Below are 20,522 nucleotides of genomic sequence, written 5' to 3'. Positions count from 1 at the left end.
CTCTCCCTTCCCTCCGCTCTCCTTTTCTCTTCCCCCACCACTCATTTGTCTCCCTCTCTCTTTTACCTCGCTCCCCATCCCACTCCCCTCTCTTTCTCTCTCTCTCTCTCTCTGCAGCCATTCGCTTCTCCCCTTCTAAGAGGACTCGTACATCCATCCCTGCTCTGAAGTCGTCCTCTCAGGAGATCCTGTCTTCTCAGAAGGAAGAGGAGGAGAGGAGGCAGAGTCTGGGAGGAGCACGCAGTCTGGCCAGTCTAGACGGACAAGGTAGACCAGCACACGATTATCAATCATCCACACATTCATGTGTTGTAAAAACAAAAAGCACCTGAGAGAAATCACTTCCCAGATATGTCATGTAGACCATACCTCTCATTATGTCTGGACCGATGGGCCTTCGAAAACCACTTGGTCCACATAAATTAGTCCTTCAGTAGTGCCATAGTGTCTCTACCTCCAGCCCCCACTGAAATGTTACCTCACCGGAAATAAAACACAGTCTATATCCTGTTATTAACAGCCAGTCCTCCTAACTCATCCCTCTCTCTGTCTCTCGCTGTCTGTCACGCTGTCTCTCTCGGTGTCTCTCTCGCTGTCTCTCTTTCGCTCTCTCTCTCTCTCTCTGTCTCTGTGTGAGTGATTGAGTTAGCGTTATTCATGTAAACTCTTTCTGTGTCTCTTGAGGAGTCATTATCAGGCCCTGACTCCAGTGGCTGGCTGGATTAGAATCAGGCCCTGACTCCAGTGGCTGGCTGGATTAGAATCAGGCCCTGACTCCAGTGGCTGGCTGGATTAGAATCAGGCCCTGACTTCCAGTGGCTGGCTGGATTAGAATCAGGCCCTGACTCCAGTGGCTGGCTGGATTAGAATCAGGCCCTGACTCCAGTGGCTGGCTGGATTAGAATCAGGCCCTGACTCCAGTGGCTGGCTGGATTAGAATCAGGCCCCTTTCCACAATAGTAACTCAGCGTCATGACTCTTCCTCTACGGTAACACCACTGTTGGCCAAACTGTTGGCCAATATTACAGGAAGAGATGAGGGTGCAGACTTCTGAGTAAGAGAGAGAAGTCTTGTTTCATATTGCAACATAGCTTCTTCAGTTTATATGAAATCTTATTTGAACTAAACAACACCTTTGTGCACATTCTATGTCCAACCTTCAAATAACATACCATAAAGACATTTATATATTTTACATGTACAGTTTAATTTTCAATAGCTTACTCTACGTATTCTAGTTAACCAATTCCACGCACACCTTCGGTCTTGTTAGAAAACCCTATTTTGAGGGATAAAAGGTTCTTGTAGGGACAATTACATAATAATTGTATGCACAATACATGGTTGTTTTATTATCTCATCTAATTAAACTAATTCAAACCCATGTTCTGTCCTGTAGCTTCGACATCCAGTCTGTACTGTAGGACTTTAGATCATGTGTTAAATTAATAGCACAGCACAAGCACCCAGGACTTTGTCCTTGCCCTGTCACATCTGCATACTCTTTTGGGGTTTAGGCCCAGGTTGCTGTTATACAAATACAGTTAATAATACATTGACTGACTGAAGGCATTATCAGTGAGGTCATGGCTTTGTGTGTATCTCTCAGTGAGGTCATGGCTTTGTGTGTATCTCTCAGTGAGTTCATGGCTTTGTGTGTATCTCTCAGTGAGGTCATGGCTTTGTGTGTATCTCTCAGTGAGGTCATGGCTTTGTGTGTATCTCTCAGTGAGTTCATGGCTTTGTGTGTATCTCTCAGTGAGTTCATGGCTTTGTGTGTATCTCTCAGTGAGTTCATGGCTTTGTGTGTATCTCTCAGTGAGGTCATGGCTTTGTGTGTATCTCTCAGTGAGTTCATGGCTTTGTGTGTATCTCTCAGTGAGTTCATGGCTTTGTGTGTATCTCTCAGTGAGTTCATGGCTTTGTGTGTATCTCTCAGTGAGGTCATGGCTTTGTGTGTATCTCTCAGTGAGTTCATGGCTTTGTGTGTATCTCTCAGTAAGGTCATGGCTTTGTGTGTATCTCTCAGTGAGTTCATGGCTTTGTGTGTATCTCTCAGTGAGGTCATGGCTTTGTGTGTATCTCTCAGTGAGGTCATGGCTTTGTGTGTATCTCTCAGTGAGTTCATGGCTTTGTGTGTATCTCTCAGTGAGTTCATGGCTTTGTGTGTATCTCTCAGTGAGTTCATGGCTTTGTGTGTATCTCTCAGTGAGGTCATGGCTTTGTGTGTATCTCTCAGTGAGTTCATGGCTTTGTGTGTATCTCTCAGTGAGGTCATGGCTTTGTGTGTATCTCTCAGTGAGTTCATGGCTTTGTGTGTATCTCTCAGTGAGGTCATGGCTTTGTGTGTATCTCTCAGTGAGGTCATGGCTTTGTGTGTATCTCTCAGTGAGGTCATGGCTTTGTGTGTATCTCTCAGTGAGTTCATGGCTTTGTGTGTATCTCTCAGTGAGTTCATGGCTTTGTGTGTATCTCTCAGTGAGTTCATGGCTTTGTGTGTATCTCTCAGTGAGGTCATGGCTTTGTGTGTATCTCTCAGTGAGTTCATGGCTTTGTGTGTATCTCTCAGTGAGGTCATGGATTTGTGTGTATCTCTCAGTGAGTTCATGGCTTTGTGTGTATCTCTCAGTGAGGTCATGGCTTTGTGTGTATCTCTCAGTGAGTTCATGGCTTTGTGTGTATCTCTCAGTGAGGTCATGGCTTTGTGTGTATCTCTCAGTGAGTTCATGGCTTTGTGTGTATCTCTCAGTGAGGTCATGGCTTTGTGTGTATCTCTCAGTGAGGTCATGGCTTTGTGTGTATCTCTCAGTGAGGTCATGGCTTTGTGTGTATCTCTCAGTGAGGTCATGGCTTTGTGTGTATCTCTCAGTGAGGTCATGGCTTTGTGTGTATCTCTCAGTGAGGTCATGGCTTTGTGTGTATCTCTCAGTGAGTTCATGGCTTTGTGTGTATCTCTCAGTGAGGTCATGGCTTTGTGTGTATCTCTCAGTGAGGCCATGGCTTTGTGTGTATCTCTCAGTGAGGTCATGGCTTTGTGTGTATCTCTCAGTGAAGCCATCGCTATGTGTGTAGCTCTCAGTGTGGCCATGGCTTTGTGTGTATCTCTGTGAGCTCATGGCTTTGTGTGTGTTTGTGTGTTTCCCCCAGTGTTTGGCTCCTACCTGCGTCCTGACCTAGTCCCTGACACCCCATCTTCCTACGAGGGCTCCTCCATGGGAACCATCTCCTCCTCCTCCATCAACCTGGAGACCCAGTCTGAAGACAGGTACCTCTCTCCCTTCCTTCCTTCCTTCCTTCCTTCCTTCCTTCCTTCCTTCCTTCCTTCCTTCCTTCCTTCCTTCCTTCCTTCCTTCCTTCCTTCCTTCCTTCCTTCCTTCCTTCCTTCCTTCCTTCCTTCCTTCCTTCCCTCCCTCCACCTGGAGACTCTCTGTTCCCTCCATCCCTCTATCTGAGGACCCCTTCCACCTGTCCTCTCTTGTGTAAATATTGGCAACAATGATTTTGACAGGGGACACCAGGTGAGTAAATGATTGAGCTAATCAGTGACTAAACCAACTAACCCTGCAAATCAGATCACCAGCAAGGCCCCTGAGTGGATCAGCCCTGCCTGCCATAGGGATTCCCCTGAGGGGAGAGTGTGACAGAAAGAGTGCGAGGGTGGAGAGTACAATGTAAATAATAACTGGTGATATCACTGAGCTACCTGGGAGGCCAGATGGAAAACATAGGACTCAACCTGTTGTGATGACAAGCCACATGGAACAGGTGACTCAGAGTCCTCAGGCTTTGTGACAGTATGTTATACACTAGAGATAGATACCCTGGAAGAGCCAGGAAAACCCTCACTGGACAGTAATTCACATTGCTCAACCTACATCCAGTTCAGATGCAGTGTGCAGGCCATAAACCATGGACTTTAAATTCTAACCTCCCTCTAGAAAGAACTGTTTATTTTCCTCTCATCTCTCCCCCCAGCTGTCTGTCTGTCCGTCCGTCCGTCCGGTTCTAACCCAACAGGAAGTCTCCATTGTGATGCCTGCCTGGTCTTGTTCCCTTCTCAGGCACCTGTCTGTTGCCCTAAATGTGTCTATCAATTTGACTCAAGGCTTTCAGAAGATCTGATTAAGAGACATTGTTAGAAGAGAGAGTGTAATTTTCTGACAGGGTGACTTTTTCTATGTATGTACATAATCCCTTTTCTGAGGTGTGTGTGTGCCTGCATGTCACCTTTAAGAGGGGAAGGCAATAACATGCCATAAAATGGTAAACACATTCCTGAATTTAAGCAAAGTCAGGAGTCAGCTGACATGCATCAAGGAAATGGCCTGTTTCAGATGTACACCAGCCCCCAGTGCCCCCTGCTGTTCACGCGACGCTGTGTTTTAAAGGACGTTTATTTTCCCTGATTATTTGGGACTCTTTTTAGAGGTCCATAACCCAGTAAAGGAGTTCCACATAAAACATAATGTCCCAGAATTCCCTTACTTAAATGAACTTATCCTGTTTGTAAGTTCTTAGACATTAACTTTTGTGTTTTTTGTTCTCCTGTTTCCCCTCAGAGATGAAATGGCATCCAGCTCAACATTCACCCTGCAGGACAGCGCCATCTGTCTGACTTCAGAGCAGAGCACCATGGACGTAGAGGTGGACATGGACCGGGATGATGGCTCAGTGCTCGATGTCTACTTAGTGAGTATTCACTCACTGGGTGTGTCCCAAATTACACCCTATTCCCTACATAATGCACTACTTTTGACCAGGGCCCATAGGGCTCTGCTCAACACCCTATTTCCGATAAGAAGATACATGTTAAAAAGTTTTCTGCTCAAGGTTATTTTTTTAAAACATTTATTTAACTAGGCAAGTCAGTTAAGAACAAATTATTATTTTCAATGAAGGCCTAGGAACAGTGGGTTAACTGCCTTGTTCAGGGGCAGAATGACAGATTTTTACCTTGTCAGCTCGGGGATTCGATCTTGCAACCTTTAGGTTCTAACCACTAGGCTACCTGTCGCCCCAACATGACATGCTCTACTCTGATTGAGCCACTGTCTCCTGTATTCCTGACCCTGAGTGGGCTCTAGAAAATGTATCCTCCATATTTATTCATCTGGCAGATAAACACACCCCTTTTAATCAATTCAGAGTCAAAGATAATGTAAGTGAAACCCTTGGTTTTCAAATCAAATCAAATTGTATTTGTCACATGTGCCGAATACACCTTACAGTGAAATGCTTACTTACGAGCCCTTAACCAACAATGCCTTTTTAAGAAAAATAAGTGGTAAGTAATAAATAGATCAAACAATTAAACAGCCGCAGTAAAATAACAATAGTTAGGCTATTTACAGGGGGTACCGGTACAGAGTCAATGTGCGGGGGCACCGGTTAGTTGAGGTAATATGTAAATGTAAGTAGAGTTAAAGGGACCATGCATAAATAATAAACAGAGTGTAGCAGCAGTGTAAAAGGGGGAAGGCAGTGCAAATAGTCTGAGTAGCCCGTTGATTAGCTGTTTAGGAGTCTTATTGCTTGGGGGTAGAAGCTGTTGAGAAGCCTTTTGGACCTAGACATGGCGCTCCGGTACGGCTTGCCGTGGGGTAGCAGAGAAAACAGACTGTTCTCTCTGGTGTTCTCGATGGTGCAGCTGTAGAACCTTTTGAAGACCAATGCCAAATCTTTTCAGTCTCCTGAGGGGGAATAGGTGTTGTCGTTCCCTCCTCATGACTGTCTTAATGTGTTTGGACCATGATAGTTTGTTGGTGATGTGGACACCAAGGAACTTGAAGCTCTCAACTTGCTCCACAACAGCCCTGTTGATGAGAATGGGGGCGTGCTCGGTCCTCCTTCTCCTGTAGTCCAAAATCATGTCGTTTGTCTTGATCACTTTGAGGTAGAGGATGTGGTAGAGGTAGAGGTTGTTGTCCTGGCACCACATGGCCAGGTCTCTGACCTCCTCCCTATAGGCTGTCTCATCATTGTCGCTGATCAGGCCTACCACTGTTGTGTCATCAGCAAACTTGATGATGGTGTTGGAGTCGTGCCTGGCCATGCAGTCATGAGTGAACAGGGAGTACAGGAGGGGACTGAGCACGCACCCCTGAGGGGCCCCCTGGTTGAGGATCAGCGTGGCGGATATGTTGTTACCTAGTCTTACCACCTGGGGACGGCCCGTCAGGAAGTCCAGGATCCAGTTGCAGAGGGAGGTGTTTAGTCCCAAGGTCCTTAGCTTACTGATGAGTTTTGAGGGCACTATGGTGTTGAATGCTGAGCTGTAGTCAATGAATGGCATTCTCAAATAGGTGTTCCTTTTGTCCAGGTGGGAAAGGGCAGTGTTGAGTGCAATAGAAATTGCATCATCTGTTGGGGCGGTATGCAAATTGGAGTAGGTCTAGTGTTTCTAGGATAATGGTGTTGATGTGAGCAATGACCAGCCTTTCAAATCACTTCATGGCTACAGACGTGAGTGCTACGGATCAGTAGTTATTTAGGCAGGTTATCTTAGTGTTCTTGGAGTTTCTCCTGATTTATCTGAGCTAATTTAGATGATAAATCAGGCTTGGGCCAAATCAAAGAAAACTGACTCTGTAGTGGACTGGCAATCTTTCAGACAATTGAGAAACAGTTGTATTATCTCGATTTAAAAAAAGCTAAATCAAACTATTTTTTAAGCTCTATCTCTGACTCAGGTGGTGATCCTTCTACATTTTGGAAAACAGAATCAAATCAAATCAAAATCAAATCAAATTAAATTTATTTATATAGCCCTTCGTACATCAGCTGATATCTCAAAGTGCTGTACAGAAACCCAGCCTAAAACCCCAAACAGCAAGCAATGCAGGTGTAGAAGCACGGTGGCTAGGAAAAACTCCCTAGAAAGGCCAAAACCTAGGAAGAAACCTAGAAAGGAACCAGGCTATGTGGGGTGGCCAGTCCTCTTCTGGCTGTGCCGGGTGGAGATTATAACAGAACATGGCCAAGATGTTCATAAGTGACCAGCATGGTCCAATAATAATAAGGCAGAACAGTTGAAACTGGAGCAGCAGCACTCCCAGGTGGACTGGGGACAGCAAGGAGTCATCATGTCAGGTAGTCCTGGGGCATGGTCCTAGGGCTCAGGTCCTCCGAGAGAGAGAAAGAAAGAGAGAATTAGAGAACGCACACTTAGATTCACACAGGACACCGAATAGGACAGGAGAAGTACTTCAGATATAACAAACTGACCCTAGCCCCCCGACACATAAACTACTGCAGCATAAATACTGGAGGCTGAGACAGGAGGGGTCAGGAGACACTGTGGCCCCATCCGAGGACACCCCCGGACAGGGCCAAACAGGAAGGATATAACCCCACCCACTTTGCCAAAGCACAGCCCCCACACCACTAGAGGGATATCTTCAACCACCAATTTACCATCCTGAGACAAGGCTGAGTATAGCCCACAAAGATCTCCGCCATGGCACAACCCAAGGGGGGGCGCCAACCCAGACAGGATGACCACATCAGTGAATCAACCCACTCAGGTGACGCACCCCTTCCAGGGACGGCATGAGAGAGCCCCAGTAAGCCAGTGACTCAGCCCCTGTAATAGGGTTAGAGGCAGAGAATCCCAGTGGAAAGAGGGGAACTGGCCAGGCAGAGACAGCAAGGGCGGTTCGTTGCTCCAGAGCCTTTCCGTTCACCTTCCCACTCCTGGGCCAGACTACACTCAATCATATGACCCACTGAAGAGATGAGTCTTCAGGAAAGACTTAAAGGTTGAGACCGAGTTTGCGTCTCTGACATGGGTAAGCAGACCGTTCCATAAAAATTGAGCTCTATAGGAGAAAGCCCTGCCTCCAGCTGTTTGCGTAGAAATTCTAGGGACAATTAGGAGGCCTGCGTCTTTCTCCATACGTGTAGGTATGTACGGCAGGACCAAATCAGAAAGATAGGTAGGAGCAAGCCCATGTAATGCTTTGTAGGTTAGCAGTAAAAACCTTGAAATCAGCCCTTGCTTTGACAGGAAGCCAGTGTAGGGAGGCTAGCACTGGAGTAATATGATCAAATTTTTTGGTTCTAGTCAGGATTCTAGCAGCCGTATTTAGCACTAACTGAAGTTTATTTAGTGCTTTATCCGGGTAGCCGGAGAGTAGAGCATTGCAGTAGTCTAACCTAGAAGTGACAAAAGCATGGATACATTTTTCTGCATCATTTTTGGACAGAAAGTTTCTGATTTTTGCAATGTTACGTAGATGGAAAAAAGCTGTCCTTGAAATGGTCTTGATATGTTCTTCAAAAGAGAGATCAGGGTCCAGAGTAACGCCGAGGTCCTTCACAGTTTTATTTGAGACGACTGTACAACCATTAAGATTAACTGTCAGATTCAACAGAAGATCTCTTTGTTTCTTGGGACCTAGAACAAGCATCTCTGTTTTGTCCGAGTTTAAAAGTTGAAAGTTTGCAGCCATCCACTTCCTTATGTCTGAAACACATGCTTCTAGCAAGGGCAATTTTGGGGCTTCACCATGTTTCATTGAAATGTACAGCTGTGTGTCATCCGCATAGCAGTGAAAGTTAACATTATGTTTTCGAATAACATCCCCAAGAGGTAAAATATGTAGTGAAAACAATAGTGGTCCTAAAACGGAACCTTGAGGAACACCGATATTTACAGTTGATTTGTCAGAGGACAAACCATTCACAGAGACAAACTGATATATTTCCGACAGATAAGATCTAAACCAGGCCAGAACTTGTCCGTGTAGACCAATTTGGGTTTCCAATCTCTCCAAAAGAATGTGGTGATCGATGGTATCAAAAGCAGCACTAAGGTCTAGGAGCACGAGGACAGATGCAGAGCCTCGGCATACATGCCCTGAAGTGTTCAAATTCCTGTTCTGCCCTGCCTAAGCAAGTTTTGTCTGACTCTGGCATCATAACTGAGAAGAATGGGATAAGTGATACTTTTAATCATGTTTTTATCTCGGCAGGCTTTTTATTTGAGAGAAACGGTGGTGTAGTTGACCCTGCTCAGTCAATCGACTGCTCTTCCCTCTGCCAGCCTCTAGCTGACTCGATGGTTAACCCGTCAACTTCTAGTGAATCTTTGTTTTCATTTCAACAATTTACTACCTGTGATGTGCAAGATGCTTGGATTGATGGAAAAAAAATCCACTGGGGCTGATATACTTGATCCATTGTTGCTGCAGCTCTCTGCCCCCCTGATTGCTGAATCATTAACCCATATGTTTAACCTGATGATTATATCTGGGTTTGGAAGGCGGCCCAGGTACTCCTCCTTAAATAAAGGTGAAATAAAAATATAAAATAAAAGGTGGTGACCTAAATAATGATCACCCTATTTCTAAACTTTCTTGCCAACTAAGATCTTACAATCCTTGATTCATTCTCAGCTTTCTTTTTTATCTTTGATATGTATTCTAAATGTACATCAGTCGGGTTTCAGGCCAGGTCATAGCACCAGGTCCCTAGTTATAAATGTTGTGGTTAATTGTATGTATAAAAGGCAACATTGTGCTGCCCTTTTCATTGACCTGTCAAAGGCTTTCGATACTATTGATCACTCACTACTAATTAAGAGGCTTTCCTCAATTGGCCTCGACCAGGCTGCATGTAAACTGGTTTAAAAATGACTTGACAGATATAACTCAATGTCTATCTACTGATGGTGTTAAATCAGGTTTCCTGGATATTACGAAAGGGGTTGATTCTGGGTCCTGTACTTTCTACTGTTTACATTAACAATATCAACTTGTCTGTAAGAAATTGGAACCTGTACTTGTACTGTATGCTGATAGTGTTGTGTATGCTATCGCCTCCACGGTTGACCAGGCTCTACCTGAACTACAGTCTGCCTTCATTGTATTACAGAAACACTTTTTTGACCTGAAATTAGTACTGAATGCAGGTAAAACTATGTATATGTTGTTCTCTAGAGCACATACAAATAAGTCTGATTTATGCATACAGAACATCAGAAAGTATTCAGACCCCTTGACTTTATCCATATTTTTTTTAAACATTGCAGCCTTGTTCTAAAATGGATTGAATTGTTTTTCAAAGTAATTCAGGGCTCATCTGTAAAAGACACCTTGGTCTCTATATGACTCCCTGATCAAATAAATAATTTAAAATAAAAGTCCGCTATAAAGTGCACTACTTTTGACCAGGGGCCCATAGGGCTATGACTAGCACACCCCTGTAGGAGCAGATCTGTCAAATGGATATAATAACCTGTATTTATAGTATTTACTCACACTGCACTCTTCTGTTTCAGTGAAAGGGGAGGCTTACAGACTACTACGATTTTGTCAATCGTCTTGACAATCGCTACACTCCATTGGACAGGGCTCCTTTGACTCCACCCCCAGCGCTGCTAAATCCACTCTGCCACTGTTGCCAAACACAAAGGACTGGGATGCTCACACCTGATAGGCTGATGAACTAAAACAAGACACAAATGGAATTACATGTCAGACCTTACCAAGTGATGTTTGTTAGAGCATGTCAGTGAAGTCCCTCATGGCCTATAAAGAAAAGCATATATAGAAGATATACATTAATTTGAATGTTTTCATTTTCCTGCTGACCAGAAGTTATTACACTTTCTTCATAGTAGCTGGTTGGATAATGAACATTTAGTGACATCTTGGCCATTGCAGAAGTGTAACAGTGACATGGAAAACACAAGGCCAATATGGATGAGTCTGGACTCATAATGCTGTTAAAAGAACAGATATTATATTCATTCTGAAACCACCAAGCCAAGGCCAAACTAAAGACTCATTGGCTGGTATGTTGAAGGTACCAAACCAACCAACACATTGCTATTCATTCCAATCAGACAGGATGAAAGGAGCAGTTTGAAGGCTGCTGTTGACCTGGTCAATCTTCTTGGATCTTCAGCTTCATTTAAGAGGATGGCGATATACAATCGCCCCTGTCAAAATGGCACTTTGGATGTTAGTTATGATTGTAATAACTATTTTTCCTTGACGAACGTTGGGTTTTGGATTATGCACACCTATGTATGTCATAAGTACAATGGTAATTTTTTTGATGCACAGAAACTAATTTTATAGGGAGGGGTGTCAACTGAAGATTTCTCAGGATATCCTTTGATACTGAAGAACGAGTGTGTCCTCTATTGTTAACTAACCAGTAGTTTACCTCCATTTTAGAATTCAGAATGTGTCAGTTTTGATTATATATAGTTTGCTTAAGATAAATATTTGAATCACTGAATGTGAAGAATCCTATAAATGCGTTCCACTTGTTTCTTTCCCCCAAAAATCTTGAATATCAGTTGCAATTGATGCTTTGTTTAAAAAAAAATTAAAACAGTACTCTCCATTTCCCTCATGTAAAAACATCCTCACAACTGCAGAGTAATGACTAAGTAGAAATGTCTTCATTTCTGTAGTGTAACAATTTTAATTTACAGAACATTGCCCAAATGATAACACTTCAGACATACAACAGAAATATACAAAGCGTGTCAATTCCTCAGACAAAATTAAAGGCTTAATGCATTCTTCAGCTGATGTCACTCCTCTGATCATCATGGCAATGTTGTTCCCCATGGATTCTATGACCCCTCAAGCTGAGTGGAGGATTCTGACAAAAATGAGGTAAGAAATCCTGTGAAATGCTGACCCCAGTGTAGCGTCTCTGGTCGTATGATACTCTAACAGACTTCTTCCAGGGCTCATCCTGGCGTTTAAGGCATGACGGGTTAACGAGGGATGTGAAAAAAAATGGCCACCCCGTCTCCTCAAAGCCTTTGAAGTGGTCCATTTGAACACCCAATGCTGTGGTAGATATGTTACGGGGGGCAGCAAACTCGACAGTGGATACCAACAATTGATACCTTAGTGTTTATGGGTCACATTCAACAAATGACATCCATCTATACCATACATTCAGTTCGTTGTCATAAAGGTCACCTTACTTTGAAAACAGGCGAGTTATGTAGTTCTTCCAATTCCAGTTTGCCAACATCCTTTACTTTCAATCCCTTAACATTACAATCCTTTACAGCTACTGTATAATGGTGTACAAAGCTTGACTCCAGGGCAGGTCATCACTAGGAGAGGACAAGACGAAGGCTAGCCAAACTCAACACACTGCTCTCCGTCTGTCTACTTGCATTCTTTTTGTAGTAAAATTAGCAGCATGAAAACAATCAGTGGTTAATGCAAACAAAGTATAATTGGAAATGTACAAAACAATTTACAAAAAGCAAAGAATTGGTTCAAAATATTGCCATAGAAATTCTTGAATTTATATACAAATACATATCCATGGACAGTTTGATGTTTGGTTGTTTTTGTGTCTCAGGTGGCTAGCAACTACTGGTAGAATAAAGCCCTAAACCAGTTTCTAGTCATTTGATACAGATATTTCATCATGGGTAATATAGTTTGGAGACATTCTGGTAGACGGATGAATGGGTAATGTAGTCTGTGGGAGCCCCTTGAATGATCGTAAATGTAGCCATGTCTCTTCAGGATTAAATGTGTTCCCGCCTGAGAGAAAAGGAGATGGAAAGTTACCAAAAATAACAAAAAACTCATGGCACACAATGATCCTCAACATTGATCTGATTTAACAACTGTACTTGTGTGGTAGAGTGTAATTAAATATTTATTGTCTATATAGATGGCTTTAGGCTTGATCCAGCAATGCTGTCTGGAGGCGGCGTATGGAGGCTGTGACCCAATTGCAGAGCCTCCAGAGGCCAAATCGAGCTCCGTACAGTGATGTTGTGCACTTCCCAATTTATGTAACAATACGGAAGGCTCCGTATAGCTCCACATTGACATGATTGGGTGATGGTAGGTCCTGTATAAACAAACTCACTTCCTTCCTTGACAACAGATCTGCGAAGCGCAAGAAGTATGAATGCCCTGATTTCTACAGAGGTCGTATCGCAGTAAATGCTGTACGGCTATTGCATATGCAGATTGACCATGCAGAGCCTTTTAGAGTGGGTTTGAGTTCGCTGCTACCTGTAGAGGTTTAAAAGAGGATGGGTTTCCCACTGGTCTTCTCCTGGACGTAGCCGGTGAAGCGTTTGAGGAACTTGGGGTACTCCCTCTTGGCCACAGCTCTGAGGACTGAGGCAGGGGCCCAGCCTCCAGGATTCACTAGGGAAAAACAACCACTCAGTCACTATATATTACATGGTGTGATAAAATCACTATACCAAACCATTAATCAACATTTAACTTCCATTATCCACCCACATAAAGCAGCTTGTATTTGTACATGGTCCAATAGGGAACATGAAGAAGAAGAAAACAGGAGAGAAAAAAACCTGACATGTAGGTGGATAAACTTGATAAACTTGACCAGGCTCATATGACAACCATGAAGACCTAAAAGAACTTGGGTTGCTGTACTCACCGTTGGCCACGTAGGTGATCTTACAGAGGATGTTGTCCCTGCTGATCTCTTTGTTGCCCTCTGGAGGGCTCACAAGGGTCTGGCAGATCATGGCCACGTTGATCTTCGCACGGACACACCGGTTGGTGGGCTACAGAAAGAAAGGGAATTGATGAGAAGGTAAGAGAGCAGTAGCCATTCCCCCCCTTCCAATTGAACATTGATCCCTAGCTCTATGCCATCATATATTAAGAGCATGTATGGCAATAAGCCCTTTGTGTCTGTGGAACTCACCTGGGCGTTGTTATGATCCACAGAGAAGTTGCAGACCAGCCACGTGTCTGGGTCACTCTCATTGGTTGCCAGAATCTTCCTGATAGCGGATAGGTAGAGAACGTCCCTCTGAGAGGCGGGCCATACTCTCTGAAACACAACCATTGGCTGTCAGTCAAACATGACCAGTCTTTAGACAATGTACAAGAGCCTGACACACTAGGGTGAGCCTGACACACTAGGGTGGGCCTGACACACTAGGGTGAGCCTGAACTCCAGAGGTATGATTACCTTGTGTGTCTGGTAGACTATAACAGCATTGTCTGAGAGCGTCTCCACCACGTTGAAGTTTTCAATAGTGGCTGGAAGAGAAACAGACCAAGACTAGACAAATCAACAACAATTCAAGACATTGATTGTGTGCAAAGTAACAAAATAAAATTATGACTCTAGTCTAAAAAATAATCTGATGACGATAGACTCACTCTCCCAGTCGTTGCGTACGTCCGTGTCCCAGAAGTAGTGGCATAACTCATGTCCTGTCACACCCTTCACTGCATGGGTGGCCTTCAGAGGGTCCAGGACGATGCCGTTCTCCTCCACCTCTCTCCTGTACACCTGAGATAGCAGACAGTCACATGCATTAGCCATTATAGACCCATATTGGACCCATATACACTGCACTGTTTACAGTGTGAGTAAGCAGAGCGGAGCACGTTAAACTCATCACTGTAGGTATAGTCTTCTATACTAGGCATGCAGGGTACAGTGTGTCTACTGTAGTATCTAGTTATGGTCGTCTATATCCTCATCTTCACCTTCATCTCACCCTCCTCCACCACCAGCTGCCAGTTGGCGTCTCCACCCATGTCCTGCAGGGAGTATGTCATGTGATTCTGGACCACCTCCTCCACCTGACACAGACACATCACATGTAGCAGGGCCTTGAGTCACTGTATTTTACTGTAACAGTCTGTACTACAGGCTGTTATTAGGAGACAGAGCATCACTGTCAGGGAGAATGTAAGGTACAGTATATTCAGTACACTGGGGTCCATGCCTGCTCATGCAGAGAAAGTGGGAGGGAGAAAGGGGTTACAACAGGAATCCAGTCATGCATTGCAGCATCTGCTGAGGTCAGCTCAGACCAAACAATGGATGGTGACCAGGGGCCTGGTCTCAGCTTTACTCTTTTTAATGCTGTGGCTAACTGAATACTGGCACATAGCTCCTCAAGGAAACACGGCCTTTTGTTTTTTTTGCCCCTTTTTCATGATATTGAGTTGGTATTTACAGTCTTGCCCCATCGCTGCAACTCCCGTATGGACTCGGGAGAAGCGAAGGTCGAGAGCCGTGCGTCCTACGAAACACAACCCAGCCACTGCTTCTTGACACAATGCCCGCTTAACCCGGGAAGCCAGCCGCACCAACGTGTCAGAAAAAGAAACTCCGTACATCTGGCAACTGTGTCAGCATGCATGAGCCCGGCCTGCGACAGGAGGAGTCGCTAGAGGGCGATGGGACAAGGACATCCCGGCCGACCAAACCATCCCCTAACCCGGACAACGCTGGGCCAATTGTACGGGCACGGCCGGCTGCGACAGAGCCTGGACTCGAACCAGGATCTCTAGAGGCACAACTAGTACTGCGATGCCGTTCCTTAGACCACTGGTGAGGCCCCTATAGACCTTTGACGAAAATTCTAGAACTGTTGATTATTGAATCTCGGCCCCTGACCACCCGTTTTTTTGTTTTGATTGTAGAGAGCGCCATCAAGTTATAGCCAGTGGTTGTAGCAAGCTCCACTTCCCGCCATTGTAAATAAGAATTTGTTCTTACCTGACTTACCTAGTTAAAGGTTAAATAAAAAAATTAAATACCCCTGTCCCAAATGTGTAATTCGCACTCCAACCTGTGAAAGTCAGCAATACGCCACAAAGCGTTTAGTCTGCCGGAAAGCTAAAACAAGAAGAAAAGGTTTAGCTAGCTAGCTACTAGGGGTGGGTAGCTAAGGGTCGAGTGCTGTGTTGTTTTTTCCAAACAGGACAACGTGCGTTGATCACTGCAATGAAGGTCTGGCTACATTTTACTTTTCACTCTGTCTTACGGCCTAGCAATAGCGGCCTATTCTGTTAAAAGCTGTCCATGCCACCCAAAAAGCCAACTTTGTGCAACAGGAAAATACATCTGTAGCTAGCTAGCCAGTAACTAGTTAGTTCTCAACAAACTAGCTAATTGGCTTGGGCAGTATGCCATATATAACATATGAAATAGCCAGGATGGTTTTTCAATACCATTGAAACAATTTCCCACAAAAATTGCCCTTGAGCAAAACACAACCCCCCACAATTGCTCTTCACCCAGGGGTGCTACAATGCAGGGTGTTGGGAAAAGCAGAAGGTACATTTCCCGTTATAAGCAATGGACAATAAAGTATCTATTCCCTCCATGTTATTGTCACATCTATACACCTACACTGCTGTTGTCTCAATTGCACCACTGTTCAAGTATTCCATGTATTGTACGATACTGCCATTATTGTATGTACGGCTACTATTTAATTGTGCTACGTAAACTATCCTGTATATTCAGAAAAAATAAACTGAGTTTCTTACTATGCCTACCTAAATATTTGACACTGAAAGACTAAAATGTCTATTACCTACTTTTGAGTATTGTTGTGAATGAGTTGTGCATTACCCCGGCCAAACCTTCCCCTAACCCGGACGACGCTGAGCCAAATTGTGCGCACCCTATGGGACGACCGGATGTGATACAGCCTGGGATCGAACCAGGGCCTGTCGTGACCCCTCTAGCACTGAGATGAAGTGCCTTAGACTGCTGTGCCACTCGGGGAAATCGGGCTTACATGTAGCTTAGTCAGTGTATGGGACTTCTCCATACACTAAGTTACATGTAGCTTAGTCAGTGTATGGGACTTCTCCATACACTAAGTTACATGTAGCTTAGTCAGTGTATGGGACTTCTCCATACACTAAGTTACATGTAAAACCGTTTCCATCTTTATAAGTAGACTTTGTTTACTTTTTAAAATATTTTTTTTACATGTTGAGTTCTCTGGGGCAGCTAGCTAGCAGGATGTATAGTGGGGCCGCGCATTCTAAATTAGTTTGTTTACGTTCCAAAAAAGGTCTATTTAAATCTACATAATTTTGTTGTTGCATAGTTTTATTTAATTATTGCCTTGTAGCTCAGCTTGCCTAACTGTGTGCATTGCTAAATTCAACTCCTAATGATTTTGCAAGTGGAATGTTGTTGAAAATGGATCCATTCAGGGCAGCTTTGGACAGTGTAAAGACCGGTTTCGGAGGGAGGGAAGGAAGGGAACACGAGTGCATCAGAAAGAGATGGAACGACACAATGGGTATAGGACAGGTCATCAGACAGTGTGGAAAAAGGTAAACACATTCAAGATCAATGTATGTATTACAGTTCCTAGTCAGTCACATGCAGTCAGTCTCAGCCAGTAGAGTGCAGTGTAATGTGCATTCCCAGGAGGCAGGTGGCGCTGTTCTCAACACATACGGTACCTGCATGCTGAATCTGTGAACATCTGAGGCACTGACAAGCGCAGCGGAGAACAGGGAAAAGTAGCTATGGGGCTATGCAGCAGAGGGGGAGGAGGGGAGAAAGAGTGTGTGTGTGTGGGGGGAGGGGGGGGATAGGAATGAGAAAGGGGAGGTAGGGGGAGAGAGAGGACAAACGGAGAGAGAAAGAGAAGTAACAGGTGAGTGAAAGAGGGGAAAGGTAGAGAAACATCCAGGGAATGAGACCAGGCATGCCACCATACATGAAAGACTAGCAGAGAGGGATTACCACCCTTCACTACATGAAAGGGATTACGCAAATCAAACAGACTAAATCATTACGAGAGATCACTGTAACTCAGTAAAATCTTTGAAATTGTTGCATGTAGCGTTTATACTGTATTTTTTTCTCTCAGTAATTCAGTTGTCATCCATAATTATCGGTTATACAATCATTGACAGCTCTACCTACACACACACGTAAATATGACTGTCACCAATATATACATGCTGACTATGGCATGTGCTGTATCAAAACTACAAGAGAAGTTCAGTTGTTATGGTTCGTCTCTAAAATCCTTTCCTCTCACTATGAAGCTGTTTCACTGTAACAAACCTGCCAGTACTATTGGAACCTTCTGATCTCATCTGTAGGCTACATAAGAGAGACACCTGAGATCATGTGTGTGTGTGTGTGTGTGTGTGTGTGTGTGTGTGTGTGTGTGTGTGTGTGTGTGTGACTCTCCAACATGGGTATTCTTGCTGATCTACTTGCTCTCTTGCGTGCGTGTGTCTCTGCTCTCCTGACAGGTTGTTTTATGGTGGTGTCTTTATGTTCACATAAGGAAATCAGTCAATTGAAATAAATTAGGCCCTAATCTATGGATTTCACATGACTGGGAATACAGATATGCATCTGTTGGTCACAGATACTTTTTTAAAAGTTAGGGCCGTGGATCGGGAAAACCAGTGACCACCATTTGCCTCATGCAGCACGACAGATCTCCTTTGCATAGAGTTGATCAGGCCGTTGATTTTGGCCTGTGGAATGTTGTCCCACTCCTCTTCAATGGCTGTGTGAAGTTAGTGGATATTGGCGGAAAGTGGAACACGCTGTCGTACACATCGATCCAGAGCATCCCAAACATGCTCAATGGGTGACATGTCTGTATGAGTATGCCGCCATGGACACACTGTTCACAACGTCGACGTCAGCAAACCGCTCACCCACACAATGCCATACAAGCTGTCTGCCATCTGCCCGGTACAGTTGAAACTGGGATTCATCCCTGAAGAGTACACTTCTCCAGCATGCCAGTGGCCATCGAAGGTGAGCATTTGTCCATGGGAGTCGGTTACGGCGCCGAACTGCAGTTAGGTCAAGACCCTGGTGAAGACGATGTCAGCATGCCAATTGCACGCTTCCTCAAAACTTGATAATTGTGTTCTGTGACAAAACTGCACATTTTAAAATGGCCGTTTATTGCCCCCAGCACCTGTGTAATGATCATGCTGTTTAATCAGCTTCTTGATATGCCACAGCTGTCCAGTGGCTGGATTATCTTGGTAAAGGAGAAATTCTCACTAACTAGGCAAGAACAAATACTAATTTACAATGATGGTCGAAGCTGGGCTACAGCCTGGATTCGAACCAGGGACTGTAGTGACACCTCTTGCACTGAGATGCAGGGTCTTAGACCACTGCGCCACTCGGCAGGCCATGAAACCTTCATGTTGCATTTATATTTTTGTTCAGTATACATTCATTTCAGGAGAAGGGGCGATTCAACTTTGTATCTAAGTAGATATAGGTTCACCCAACAGCAGTCTACTTTTACATGAAGTGAGTAAAGTTGATAATCATTTTACGAGCAGAATGACCGTCGGGAGGAGAAAACTAATTTCCAAAAGTTAAGTGGTCAAAACCATTTGTTATTAAGACAAGGGGGGTTACCAAAACTGTTGTATTCATTATGTAGGTCATTTTCAAATAGGCAAAAAAATATATAATATCAAAAATCTACAATAATAACAATTATGAAAACAACCGTGGCCATTTACAGTGCATTGGGAAATTGACTTTCCTAGTTACAACCTTATTCTAACATTAATTAAATAAAACATTTCTCAATCTACACACAATACCCTCTAATGACAAAGCAAAAACAGTTTAAAAATGTTAGCAAAAAAAAAAAAGATAATACCTTATTTACATAAGTATTCAGACTATTTGTTATGAGACTCGAAATTGAGCTCAGGTGCATCCTGTTTCCATTGATCATCCTTGAGGTGTTTCTACATCTTGGAGTCCATCCGTGGTCAATTCAATTGATTGGACATGATTTGGAAAGGCTCACACCTGTCTATATAAAGGTCCCACAGTTGCCAGTGCATGTCAAAGCAAAAACCAAAAACCAAAACTGCTCCAGAGCACTCAGGACCTCAGACTGGGCCGAAGGTTCACCTTCCAACAGGACAACGACCCTAAGCATACAGCCAAGACAACGCAGGAGTGGCTTCAGGACAAGTCTCTGAATGTCCTTGAGTGGCCCAGCCAGAGCCCGGACTTGACCCCGATCGAACATCTCTGGAGACCTGAAAATAGCTGTGCAGCGACGCTCCCTATCCAACCTGACAGAGCTTGAGAGGATCTGCAGAGAAGAACAGGAGAAACTCCACAAATACAGGTGTGCCAAGCTTGTAGCATCATACCAAAGAAGATTTGAGGCAGTAATCGCTGCCAAAGGTGCTTCAACAAAGTACTGAGTAAAGGGTCTGAATACTTATGTAAATGTAATATTTTTTAAATATCTAAAAACCTGTTTTTGCTTTGTCATTATGAGGTATTGTGTGTAGATTGATAAGGGGAAAAAACTATTTAATCAATTTTAGAATATGGTTGTAACAATTTTGAAAAAGTCAAGGGATCTGAATAATTTCCAAATGCACTGTACATCTATCAAATTGATTTATAAAGCCCTTTTTTTTTTTACATCAACATCAGCCGATGTTACAAAGTGCTATTCAGAAACCCAGCCTATATAAATTACAATTATTTGTTAACCGAATTTTAATAATCGTCACAACCCTATGTTTGTGTGTGTACCTGTTCGGCGAAGCGGTGGGTTCCGATGGTGGAGTATGTGTCTCCAGGAGGGACTGGGGTCAGTCTGGGTTTCCTCACCTTGTCTGACTGACACTGAGAACGTACACACAACACCACAGACAACTCTAATTATTCTCACAATACGCTCTCATAATACACTCAGTTGTGTAATCCCAAAACGATCACACCTGTAGGTCCAATATCT

At 43.9% G+C, this 20,522-nt stretch overlaps 2 protein-coding genes across 7 annotated transcripts in view; one reads left to right on the top strand and one right to left on the bottom strand.

The window, feature by feature from the left end:
- The window catches only part of LOC109896018 (phosphatidylinositol 4-phosphate 5-kinase type-1 beta-like), a 90,713-nt gene extending 79,166 nt beyond the window's left edge, over positions 1-11,547 (top strand). For 2 of the 3 annotated variants that reach the window (XM_031829924.1, XM_020490204.2), the window contains 4 exons: positions 118-267; positions 3,149-3,266; positions 4,561-4,690; positions 10,281-11,547. In XM_031829924.1, coding sequence (XP_031685784.1) covers positions 118-267; positions 3,149-3,266; positions 4,561-4,690; positions 10,281-10,283 — 401 coding nt within the window. In that variant the 3' untranslated portion in view covers positions 10,284-11,547. The remainder of the gene's footprint in view (positions 1-117; positions 268-3,148; positions 3,267-4,560; positions 4,691-10,280) is intronic. The other variant, XM_031829922.1, reaches the window with a different exon arrangement.
- Positions 11,414-20,522, bottom strand: part of LOC109896017 (ceramide transfer protein-like) — a 46,416-nt gene continuing 37,307 nt past the window's right edge. For 2 of the 4 annotated variants that reach the window (XM_020490202.2, XM_031829920.1), the window contains exons 11-19: positions 20,318-20,410; positions 17,215-17,286; positions 14,482-14,577; positions 14,149-14,281; positions 13,955-14,025; positions 13,685-13,813; positions 13,412-13,541; positions 13,015-13,152; positions 11,414-12,531 (exon numbers count right to left, since the gene is read on the bottom strand). In XM_020490202.2, coding sequence (XP_020345791.1) covers positions 13,025-13,152; positions 13,412-13,541; positions 13,685-13,813; positions 13,955-14,025; positions 14,149-14,281; positions 14,482-14,577; positions 17,215-17,286; positions 20,318-20,410 — 852 coding nt within the window. In that variant the 3' untranslated portion in view covers positions 11,414-12,531; positions 13,015-13,024. The remainder of the gene's footprint in view (positions 12,532-13,014; positions 13,153-13,411; positions 13,542-13,684; positions 13,814-13,954; positions 14,026-14,148; positions 14,282-14,481; positions 14,578-17,214; positions 17,287-20,317; positions 20,411-20,522) is intronic. The other 2 variants (XM_031829921.1, XM_020490203.2) reach the window with 1 other exon arrangement.

Source organism: Oncorhynchus kisutch, linkage group LG8 (assembly GCF_002021735.2).
Source record: "Oncorhynchus kisutch isolate 150728-3 linkage group LG8, Okis_V2, whole genome shotgun sequence".
Taxonomy (NCBI): Eukaryota; Metazoa; Chordata; class Actinopteri; order Salmoniformes; family Salmonidae; genus Oncorhynchus; species Oncorhynchus kisutch.
Note: the sequence above shows the minus strand (reverse complement) of the source record. Positions and strands in the feature narration are given on the sequence as shown.